Source organism: Dysidea avara, chromosome 14 (genome assembly GCF_963678975.1).
Source record: "Dysidea avara chromosome 14, odDysAvar1.4, whole genome shotgun sequence".
Lineage (NCBI taxonomy): Eukaryota > Metazoa > Porifera > Demospongiae > Dictyoceratida > Dysideidae > Dysidea > Dysidea avara.
Window position 1 is genome coordinate 12748685 of NC_089285.1, and position 12856 is coordinate 12761540.

Here is a 12856-nt window from a genome sequence, read left to right on the forward strand (position 1 = left end):
AGAAAAGAATAATTGGAAATTTTAAAAGTGTAATAGACTCTCCTAAAAATAGACTTGTTCCTAGTTCACAATCACACCTAGACAGAGAAACACTATCACATCTGTGCACTCCTTATAGCAAGTCTATGTGTTCATAATGCTCTCTCCTACAATGATTGTTCTGTTAGAGTATGTGACTGCTCTATTAGAGTATCTCAATCTCAAATGAAATTTCTTGGCAAAATTCTATGTTGTATTTGGATTGTTTGTGCTGATAATGTCAAAGTTTTACTCCAACAAACCCAACAGGTTCCTAACTGCAGCCAACAGTATGGGCAGGATGCATGTTCACACCTTTTGTCGTGTGTGTGTGTGTGTGTGTGTGTGTGTGTGTGTGTGTGTGTGTGTGTGTGTGTGTGTGTGTGTGTGTGTGTGTGTGTGTGTGTGTGTGTGTGTGTGTGTGTGTGTGTGTGTGTGTGTGTGTGTGTGTGTGTGTGTGTGTGTGTGTGTGTGTGTGTGTGTGTGTGTGTGTGTGTGTGTGTGTGTGTGTGTGTGTGTGTGTGTGTGTGGCACTAATAAATATCAGGCATGGCAACCATGCCTCGTAATGATCTAACTGACTTAACAAATCAGTTTTGTAGCAGAAAACAAGGCAAGACTACCACGTCCCTTATTCACTGATCACTTATAGGATACCATATTTACTTGGTTAAACTCCACACCTTCAATAGTAGCCACACCTTCAATAGTAGCCACACTCGAGTGGTGCTATGATCAATTTTGAAAATAAGGGCTTCAACATTGCTTTTCAAGCATTGAGTGGAGGTTAAATTCAAATAGTCGCTGCATTGATTTTAGAACTAAGGTAATAAACACCATGGCGTTTAAATGGTACCTCTACTAGAGGCTTGGTCAAGATCAACATCGGTGCTAGGAGTCAGTGCAGGCAAATCCTCCTGGGGCAAAACTAGTAACCCACAGGAGGTTGTACCATGTCTCACAGGTGAAGGTGTGGGCACCTGAGTCCCACCTGGACCTTTCACCCGCTGTGTGAGACATGGACAGTTGGTAATTGCTTCCCCCGTCAATACCAGGTACCCACTGACACACAACACACACATACAATGCAGGGCCTGAAATTATGTTTTGGAAATGATCTGATAAATCCTGCTATTTGGTCGGACATACTCAATAGTACTGTACAAAAAAAATTTAAAAGTGTTCAGACTTTAGCCAAAAATTGTCAGAAAATGGCAGATGTCTGATCATAATTTCAGGCTCTGCAATGCGCAAGTATACACGCTCACATGCCACAATACCTAACTCATGCCTGGGATGTGCCTTTTGTGGTCTCAACAAGTGTCTGCCCTTTGCGCCTTGCTTTTTATTTTTGTCATCCTCTTCATGCAACGAAAACACAACAAGGCAACAATTTTTCACATTGACGCTTTCCTTGAGGACTGTATTTAGATACTAAAAACAACATTTAAAGCACTTACACAGTGCTTGAAATAATGGTCGGACATCTGACATTTTCCGACCAATATTGGTGTTTGTCCGAACATGTTTTAGTTTGGTCGGACATCGTGTCCAACCAAAATTGATACAAAATTTACTCAGACAAATGCATATCAGACTTAATATAATAAATTTTCATGGTAAAAATATTCAATGTCTGAACAAGTTTTACAAATGTCTGATCAAAAATAGTCTAGTTTAGGTGCTATGTCCTAGCACTTTTGTCAGCTTATTTCAAGCACTGCTTACATTTGAAGTACTTACACTACCGCATGTGCAAGAGATATTAGACAACCCAGTAGTACTTGTATAGCTGCATGATAGATTCATCACTGACAACAGTACATGATCATCGTGCCCCTCAATGATCGAACATGGCAACCAAGCCCATAATGGTTACATATCACAAATTCACAAATGAGCACAACGATCACGCCTAGCAGCACTTGTAGTGATTGAACACAGTGAACATGCCTTTTAGAGATAATTGTGGTATGGTAAACACGCCCCTTAATGATCTAGCTACACTCATAGTTATTGAGCATGGCCATCACGCCCTCTTATTGGTCTAGCTGTACTTGTAATGAACAGCATAGTGGAAACAAGGCATACAGCGACCATAACCATTGAAATATCATGTAAGCCAAGGGCTCACTCTAAGCACTCTACTAAAGCAGTCGCCCTAATACAACAGCCATGTACCATATTCTAATAGAACAGTCAACACTTGTATAAACAACAACTAAACAAGTATCATACAGTACAATGGTAATCCCTACTGTGTATTTCCATTATGGTATCTTGAGCACAGTAGGGATATAACACTTCTTATTGTTTTACTGTGATTTAATATCGTGCACTACTCCAACTTGTTTCAGTACTTTTTATTGATGTGTTATGGCCCTACTCTAGTTGAAAATTCCAAATTTCTTTGCGTACTTGTATTAAAAAAGTTATCATTAGTACAATTAAAAATTAATAGTTTAATAATAATGAAGTAGGGTTGCAGTGGTAACAAGAGCTCATAATATATAGTAGTGGGACCCCCACTACTATATTATGAACTTTTGTTACCACTGTCTGTTCAATACCAAAATACGGATTAACTATGTTGTAATAGCTACCAACATTCATATATCTTGTACAGTGGAACCTTGATTATCTAAACATCAAATCGACTACTCAATTAGGGTATTTCAACATGTGTATGCTTTATTAGAGTAGTTGAGCAAAGCTCTGTATGGACGTACGTACTATTCGATTATATGAACACCCTTTCCCCCCAATTAGTTCGCATAATTGAGGTTCCATTGTACTGTTGTTTTGCGACTGGACCCCTACCTCATTTTAAAATTATTGCACTAGTTTGTTAACTGGTTTTGTTGTAGCAGAGCTGTGTTATACATGTGTGGCTGTGACTGGTTTATTAGAGCATCTCAATCTCACTGCTTGTCTCGAGTGGGCATGTTTGTCATGTCTAGTTTTCTACTGCAAAACTGCAGTTAATTGCAGCTAGATCATTAAGGGGAGTGGTCATGGTGTGCTCTGATCATTAAGTGCGAGGCAGCATGTTCCGATCGTTTAGGGGTGTAGTGGGACCAGTGATCATTTATATTACATGTATTTACTCCACCTACAGTGGCTTAAAGCGCTTCAAATATTTTGTGGCATCTAAATATGCTCCAAATGTTCAGTACCATAGATTTTAATACTCAATTACATGACTCCTTGATTTACACTATAATATGGTAGTAGGTAGTACTGACTATACTATCTATGGCTATACACAACCCCTTAGCAGTCATATTTTGTAGCATGGATCACAATTTTTGACACACAGTGCGCGCATGACTGCTCAATTATTAAAAAACTACTTGCTTAAGCCTTTAGCACTGGTGCGCGCTCAATAGAATTATTATTTGCATGACGTGCGTGCAATTTCATAAGACCAATCCTGTATATATCAGTGTATAAGTCTTATTGCACAACATATAATCTATACTAGTCACTCACTTAACGCTTTTCACCCTTTGCAGCTCAAGCACTGCGCTCGAGGCTATCTAGCCACTGGCTATCTAGAACCATAGGCATGCATAGGGGTTTATAAATCTATGCTTGAACACGTGAACTTTGTACTTGGTATATTCGATTGTGGTATTGTGTATTTGTAATGAACGCTCCAGCTGCATTCGAGTCATTTCTCCTACTAGATGGAGAGAAAAAGTGAGTAGTGTCCTACATTTAGGGCATGTAACAGAGAGCTCCGTCCTACAGGATAGCATTTCAAAAAGACACCAAAGTGCCTAATGCTGCGATCTTCACTGTAAACAAGGAGGACCACACACTAGGAAATCTCTTAACGAAGTGAGTTACTTCTAAACCATGCAAAAATCTTCTGCACTCCTTAACCTGACTACAAGCTAGTTCTCTTGTATTGTTAACTGTAATATGGCTGGGGTGTGTGTGCTGCAGAGCATGGTCTACCAGATAATGATACAATTCCACTTAACTGGAAAGTGGTTTGTGTTCAAAAATATCATTGTGTTCAATGTATTTCTGTCACAACCTTTGATGTCCATTCCATGTCAGTTTTTGTACACTTTGTAACAAAGTTTGCTAGCACTGTTTCACTACAAGGTAGTATTACACACTAATGGACTACAATTGATGCCACTGTGCTTGGTGATTTTCCTCTACTGCATGTATTTCCTCATTTTTTGTCTAACAATGAAATATTGCGTGTGTGCAAAGTACCAACAGCAAGAGATTCTTATTAAATGGTTAATGTTTTGCAGAATTTAACAAGCAAGAAACAGATGCATGTTTGTTGTTAAATGGAAGACTGTAATAAAACTGATGAAGACCAACCAGAATCGAGGAACGACCTTACGGTTGTTGCTTTAGACAGTGTATCAGTTATATGTAGAGCTAGCTACCATCAATGCAGAGAGTGCAAATTAAATCATAGATATAATTACGCTTACCGGGATTGGAAACAAGTTTTGCACATGATAATTTTATATAGAAATTATGTACTGGGTGGTAAATCCCTTTGAAGTTATCCGTGTTTCGCCTTCTCTACTTCCGAGTGTGGCAGACTGCTTCGTACAGTATGTGCAGTGGAACTTTCTCGAATACTGGAGTACAGAAATAGCCAATATTTTAATATCATCGCTCAGAGTTGAAACTGGAGTTGTATCAGGCCGTGTCACCTGTAACTAAGTGTACAGCTGCATTGGAACACCCCTGAAGCTTAAGTTAGGCCATTTTTGGGATATTACAAGCTGTAGAAGTGTTTTAAGATAAAACTCACTGTGTGTTTCGGTTTCCTTTGGTATATGCGTCGCCCAGACAAAGCAACAAACCATTTTGAAATATGGTGTGGGGACTCGTAATTCCTTCCTCTATGCGTTCCAATTATTGATACAACAACACAGCACTGTATTTTCTGCTTATAGCAATGATTCTGGACTCTACCAAACACTATGCGTAGTACAATGAGGTGAAATATTACGTCACAATATCTGTAACTGCAACTTCCATTTCCAATCCCAGTAAGTGTTAGTATATCTATGATCAAATGTAGCTGCTTATTGTGGCGTCCTTTGTTAAAATTTATCCCTCTTCTATAAGCCTGTCAATATTCACATAGCCTGTTACAGTATTCATAGATATTATACCTACTCTATGCAATACTACATTGTAATATACTGGCTTGGACCATTCCTGTAGCAGGATGGTCAGACAGTACTACAGGATTGTGGCAGGTATACTGAATAATTGTGATTTACAGGCCTGTCGCAGTTATGTGTTCTGGTACAGACTACAAAACAGATTCTTACAGACCTGGCATATACCCTGTTGCTATGGTAACTACTGTTGCTACTGGTTACTATATTGTTTAGTCACTTGACATGTTTCCTACAGTATTATACATCACACACTGATTCACACGCTACACCATCTTCCTATTATATTAAAAGTTTCATTTTTTATCATACAGTACGATCAATTATGCAGGAGCTCATAATATTTGTATGGAGGTATGATAGTACTATATTAGGGATTATGAAGATTTGGGCTTTTCTGGCCAAAAATATCACCCCAAAACCAGCCTCACAATACTTTCATGGTGCCTTGGCAGAAATATCCGAGCCCAAATGTGCCTTCAGTGTGATCCAATAGGTTGCCACGATTTTCTAAAAAAAGATTAATTGATGGAATTTTCTGCTGATTAACTGACTGACTGACATACTAATTCCTTCAGACAAGTGTAACTCAATAACGGCTAAGGCTATGGGCCTGATTTTTAACTATTCGACATCACTTCAGTCCAACAGGTGCCTTTTGGCATACCACAGTACGTACTACAATACATCATGGACTTACCTTTGTCCTCCTTTGTGTCCCATTTATATTTGCTAAAGTGTTGATTTGCAGTAGCGTGTGACTGATGGCTTCCCTACCATATGTTTGTAAACAATATTTTCTGTGGTGACTGAATCGATTGCAGAGGTGCTTCTTCTACTGTTTTCTTCATTTGTAGCACTGTGTAACAGGTTGAACATAGCTGAAAGTGAAGTGTAATGGCCAATTTCCTTTTGAGTCAGTAAATGGCATGCATTCAGATGAAAACATTAACTTTGGCACCATTCTTTGTTTTGTTGCAGTATGCATGGGTTCACCAGTCGTATCAAACAAATATGAGGAAAATCAGGAATTTTAAGTTTGATTAGGAATCATAGAAAACAAAGTAGGGAAACAAGGGAGGTCGCCTACACCTGCAGATATATTAGTGAACATTTAATCCTTATACTCAAGACTGAATTAGCAATTAAATGTCCACTAGTATCTGCAAGTGTAAGCGACATCCTTTGTTTCCCTCAGTTTTTTTTTCTACGATCCCTAATCAGACTTAAATTTTCCTTGTACTTGTAACATTATAAACACATGTCGTGGGATTTGTGAATTGCTGCAGTTGTTATAAGCCAAACATTTGCACCTCAAAATGGATAGGCCTGCTACAGGATTTAAATATTTCACAGGCTTGTTTTCTTAAGAGTGAGAAATCTAAACGTCTTTGCTACCTGTAAGCAATTAAATCAATTGGAATGTTCAACACATGTCCAAGCTTCCCTGCTTTGCATAGTAGCGGTAGTATCGCATGTGCAATGATTTCTGCTTCCAATTCAGGTGAAGCGTTATTGTACCTATAGATGTGTTGACTGTTAACGTGTGCCAGCAAACATTCCGTGTGTTACAGTAAGTCAATTGTGTCTGGTTTTGTGAAGCTGTTTGTGTGTGTATTTCCCTATGAGTGTAAACCAAAGGATCCTGGACCATGACAAGTGATTATTTGTAGAGGTGAAATTGTGCTACTACAACTTGTCGTCACTAATCATTTGGTATCCACAGATTATGCATATATTTATTGAAAATTTGGTCAATTTTGACTACAAAATGGCCTATGAGGTTTATGCTTTGTAGTTGACCTCCTTCTATACCAATACTTCACAAAGGTGGTTTCATCATTACATAAATATACAGACACTTAACAACATTTTCTAAGCATACTGTACATTGTCTTGCAGTCAGTTGCTGAAGAACCCTCAAGTGTTATTTGCCGGCTACAAGGTGCCACACCCCCTGGAGCACAAGTTTGTATTGAGGATACAGACAACACCAGACTACACTCCACAAGAAGCATTCACTATGGCCCTACAAGACCTACTTACTGAGGTGAACGTGATTGAGACCAGATTTAAGGTGAATTTCCTACCAGAGTGTAGTGTAATACTTTGTTTATATAACAAAACTGACCTGTTCATACCTAGGGATGAGCCTATTTTTTTCTTTCTAGCAATTTTTTCTGATCTATCATATAGCAGAGTTATTTTAGGGGACTATTTTGCGGATTGCCACCATCCAAAATTTCAAGGGAGAAAATTTTCTCTTCTTCAGGATGCATTAATAATTGAGTTTGGTGGAGCTACAGGTTTCAAGTTCATGGATAGCAACTGATCCGTGAAAATCACAATCCCCCTTGGAAAAACCCTGCTATATGGTATTTTGCTCAAATTTATCTATGTTGCTGAGCATTACTGTCCTCAAAAAAAAAAAAAAAATGAGGGGGGGAGGGGGAGATATTTTGCATCAGAGTTTATTACAATGCTGTTATTGCCATACTGTATAATCATGATAGAATTATTGTTATATACACATTCTTACAATACAGGAAGGCATAAGAGAGAAGCAGATTGCAGAATAAACTGAGACAAACACTTACCATGTTAAATACAACAGTACATACTGTCAATAAATGCCAAAATTTTATTTATGTACAATCGCACAATGATAACTCTCTCTGATAATATATACACATAATATATCTGGAGCCTCATGACACTCCCATTATGTATGTATAAGTGTATACAACAATATAAGCTCTACTGTTCTGTTTGGACGATGGATATTGTTCAGACTGAGTGCCTCCTTCTAGTATGTCTGAAATGAGAAGACACAAGTCAATATAAATTCACAATGTTTATTAAACTGTACATTTAGGAGCTAGCTCAACCACTACAGTACACAAGTGTATTGTATGTACCAGTAAAGAAACATTTGTAATTAAGCCATGTTTAAACCAGACGTGTACCCACAGCCGGCTGACGGTCAACTGTGCAGTCGGGCATAAATATTAGGCAAAGCCCTCATGCCCGTGTTACAACTAGTGGTATTGTCAAACAAACATAACAGCTTCAAGCTAACAGTCATCATAGCTTCTTGCTTGTAACCCTTTCAGTGTACATGCTGACCCACCAGTTGGAGACGTTTCTGACTCATCACATTTTATACTATGCTTGAGAATTAGAACTGACCACAGTAGGGAAGGCAATAATGAGACAAGAATTAAACGGCAAACAGGACTGGCTATGTGTGACTAGTACAGTGAAACTTGTATTGTAATCCAAATTTCCTCAAGCGGCTATGTTACTTTGTACACAATTGACACTTCTACCAAAGGTCATGACATTTTAGACAGGTGGACAAGATTTCATTGTATACTCAGTTCACCAATTCACCACATCGTACTGACAATCTTCTGGCTGCATTTACAGCTTGCTTGGTATGTGTGGGAACACTTGTGTTATTGTATAGCATTTCAAACATATTATTGAGACCGTTCCCTCTGTTATTAAGGGAACATATCTGTGTTCACTGTGCAGTGTTTGACGCCTAAAAAGCCAAGGTGAAATGAAATCAAAGTTGCGGCCTAAATGACAAAAATTTAATGACAATTCGGGTGAATTTTTGCTGCCTCTTCCAATTAAGTTTCATTAGGACTTGGCAACAAATTCACCTGAATTTTTGTTAAACTTTTTGCCATTTACGTACCATCACAGCCATATCTTTGGCATTTTCACCATGGATTTTTGGGGGACTGCACCCTTTTTTACAGCTTGGCTGGTTTGGATTTGATATCACTTCTTTTTGTGTTTGTATATTCCAAGCAGGCCAACTTTGGGGCTTCTTTTTATCTGCTGTATTTTTTCTTTATTACAGAAAGGAGAGCAGTTGTGGAATTTTATGTAAATGAACAGGCAGACAGTATATAAAAATTTCAACTTTTTACAATTTTGGAAAGTTACTCCTCGTTACAAATTACTAGCTATATTACTAATATTGAATATTGCATAACTTAGTTACAAAAGTAGCTGAACTCTCTACAGGTGACTAGCTTGTAGCTAAACTTTACATGGTGACAGGGGCTTAGCCCCCCCCATAGCTGTCATTGAGAGCCTAGCTCAATAGCATCAATAATATTATTCGAGATATATACTCTATTATAAATGGAGCAGTCAAGATCGAGATACTCTAATAGAGCAGTCACAGTATTCTTCAGAGGAGCAGTGTAGCAAGCTAAGTATGTAGTTATAAATAAGGAGATATGGTTGGTGGAGGGAGCTATTGTCAGCAGGTAGTTACGTACCTTTTTTGGTCTTCGACTTACAAATAGACCATGGCATCACCAAGCTAGACCCCCAGCCCCCCCCCTCCCTAAATAAAGGCGTCTCCACCACCCCTGTACAGGGTAATTTGTTTGTAGCTGAACTCTCTACTGGGTGACCTGTTTGTAGTTGAACTCTCTACAGGGTGACTTGTTTGTAGATGAAATCCCTACTGGGTAACTTACTCTCTACTGAGCGACCTATTTGTGGCTAAACTCTCTACATGTGACTTGTTTCTAGCTCATCTTTCTAAAGCAGGGGCGGATCCAGGGGGGAGGGAGGGGGGGGGGGGCTTTGGGGGCTCAAGCCCCCCCCCCCCCCCCTTCATATTTAGGCTTTACTTGATCAATATGCTGAGTATTATAATGAAATTTTGTCTTAGCATAATTATATGATCACTAATAATGCAAATACTCATAAAACCACCTTATAAACATCTTTCCAAGGTATTATCAGTGGATTTATGCTAAAGTTTATGCAACAAGGACCTGGATCAGCATTGGAGGTGTACAAGATCGAGATACTCTAATAGAGCAGTCAGCTAACTACTCTAATAGAACATTCACCGGAAACGTAGTTGGTTCTGTTATGACATTTTTCCAAATCTGCCTACACCTATACATACAATGAAGTGTATTGGTCTGTTTAAAGGGTTTCATTCATGCATCTACTTGTGTAGTTAATATGTATGGCAATACTTAATTCAGGTAGCTACACAATTTCCATTGAAAATGCTCTCAGATTCAATCTTGTATTGTTCAAATTTAAAATTTTCCACTTTCAACATTATTATTCTAATATGCACCTATTTAGTGTTGTGCAATTGTGAGAGGGGTGCATCATGTACTTGGTTGTCTGTACCTACCCAAACTTTTCCATTAGCAAAATGCTTCAGAGAGCCATACCTATAATCTAAAGGCAGTATATAAAATATCTAGATATGAATTTTATGTGGAAATGTCTCCAAATTGCAGTATTTTAGCATCTATTTTTCAAAATTTTCCTGGGGGGGGGGGGGGGGGCATACCCCCAGACCCCCCTATAGTTCCAGCATGCGAAGCATGCTGGGAAGTGTGCTTCACACACCTCTACCCAAGAGATTAGTACCTTGAGTTAGCCCCCCCCTTTTATAAATCCTAGATCTGCCCCTGTAAAGGGTGCTTATTTGTTGCTGAAATCTACACAGGGTGATTTGTTTGTAGATGAACTCACTTCAGGGTACAGTGGAACTTCAGTTATCTGGACTCCACTTATCCAAATTCTTGGTTAACCAGACTACGGAAATGACTGCTCTTTTAGAGTAGTGACTGTTGAAATGCAAAAATAACTACCAATGTTCTTTATACTATTTAAAGACACTGGTGAGATACGGAGTATTCAGATTTATGGACCACCAAGGGGTTCGGATAACTGAAGTTCCACTGTAATTTAATCGTAGTTGAACTCTCTGGAAGGTGGTTTGTACTCTCTATATACACGGGTGATTTGTTTGTAGCTGAATGCTCTACTGGGTGATTTGTTTGTAGCTGAATGCTCTACTGGGTGATTTGTTTGTAGCTGAATGCTCTACTGGGTGATTTGTTTGTATAGATAAACTTGTAAATGAATTCATACTGGAATTCAAAACAACGAAAAATAAAACTAGTTATATAATATATAAATGTACGAATTTTTTAATGAATAATTTAGGATCTAACTTTTGAACTTTTTATTTTAATTGGATATGTATTTAGATCACTGCACCTAGCCTGACCAGCCATTGACATTTAGGAATTAAAGAGAGCCAGGCAAATAGCTAATACTATCCATGAAATCATAAATCTAGTCAATGTTTTAAATCTGTCAGCAGCTAGGGTCTGTGCCCCAATTTCAGCATCACAATACAAAACTTCTCGGCTGGTGTTTTCTTCACTTCATTTCCTTCTCTCAGGTAAAATGAGTTGTCTACATGGAGATGGTTTAGAATTAGTTAGAAACTTGGATTAATATATAGCTATATAGTGATGGCAATTTTAATGATGGAACTTCATCAACTCGCAATTTTCTTCCCTTGGCATTTGCAAAGTACTCACTACATACTCTAGTGGAACTAAGAATATGAACTAAGGTTTTTGTCGACCATTCTTGTGTTTCCATCATTTAAGCAGGGCTGGTTTGTTGACAGGCAGACAGTGCCAGCTAACATTAAAGTTATGATCTGATTGGTTACACTGCAGTCAGGAATTGCACAAAATTATCATTTCAGTTAACGATAACCAAAACAAGTTAAACTACAACTTGACAACTACATGACAATACACAATTTAACTCCCAGCAGGTTATGCGTGGGAGGTCCAAACTTTTTTTGCAAAATTTGTAAATTGAAGCTTAACTCACAAAAATAATTTTCTGCTGGCAGATTGAATTTCTTTTCTAGTGAGCAGACTTTTGCCTAAACCATCTGTATTCCTAAGTTGTTGTAGCTTTACCATATTATCCAAAGAGATGCATGCCCCTGCTTGAAATTTAAGTGTCAGGAGATTTTTTCTTCAGAAAAGATCGATAGAACAGTCACTTCAGTCACCCTTTTGCATACAACAGTCAAACGTGTAATTTAATTGGCTGCTAAAGCCACTAAAATAAACTTTGCAGGAGTTCATGTGACGACTGTTGCACAATACACCTAGAATTGGGGGTACTGGAGCACCCTCCCTCCACCACCTATGAAAATGCATAATCAGAAAATACAGCACGGAGGAAATACTGTACAGTAGGTTATTGCTGTGAGGTCCAGTTTTTTATTATTATCTTACTATGTGAAACGACTTCTGTACAGAAGATAAATATTCACTGAAATGAATCACAGTACAAAATACAAACTATAATTATAAATGTGTATGATTATGAACAACACTACAATGTATCATTGATGTATGTGTAGATGTAAATTATTTACAAAACTATCATAATTTTCAGATTTGACTACATATATACACAATTTCGTTAATTGTACAACTCAAATATCCCGGCTACTACATCATAATTAGAAATCTGTAAATTTGTAACTTGTTCCATATATATTAAGGTAAATTATTTCATAATTGAGTTTAGTTGGGCTACTACATCAAGTCATGCGCAATTCTCCCGATTAGCAGTGGCATACAGTGTAGAGGCTTGCTATCCAGGGCCTGGAGAGCAGGCTCAATGCAGCAAACATCAGTCCACACCTCACTAAGAAGTTCAACTGAGCTTACATAATTCATTGTGGCGAATTGATGGAAAACCACCACAAAAAGCAGCTGACTGCATGCATGTTGTACAGTGGAACTTCTATACAGTGGCAAATCCAAGGGTGGGCCCCCCCAGGGTGG

The 12856-nt window shown here is 38.2% G+C and overlaps 1 protein-coding gene across 1 annotated transcript; it reads left to right on the forward strand.

Annotated features, from left to right (window-relative positions):
* The first annotated feature begins 3570 nt into the window (after nucleotides 1-3570).
* LOC136244507 (DNA-directed RNA polymerase II subunit RPB11-a-like) lies at nucleotides 3571-7891 on the forward strand. The gene is made up of 4 exons (XM_066036094.1): nucleotides 3571-3720; nucleotides 3772-3861; nucleotides 7089-7263; nucleotides 7733-7891. The coding sequence occupies exons 1-4, from the start codon at nucleotides 3668-3670 to the stop codon at nucleotides 7763-7765; spliced, it is 351 nt and encodes a 116-aa protein (XP_065892166.1). The 5' UTR covers nucleotides 3571-3667; the 3' UTR covers nucleotides 7766-7891.
* The last annotated feature ends 4965 nt before the right edge of the window (nucleotides 7892-12856 follow it).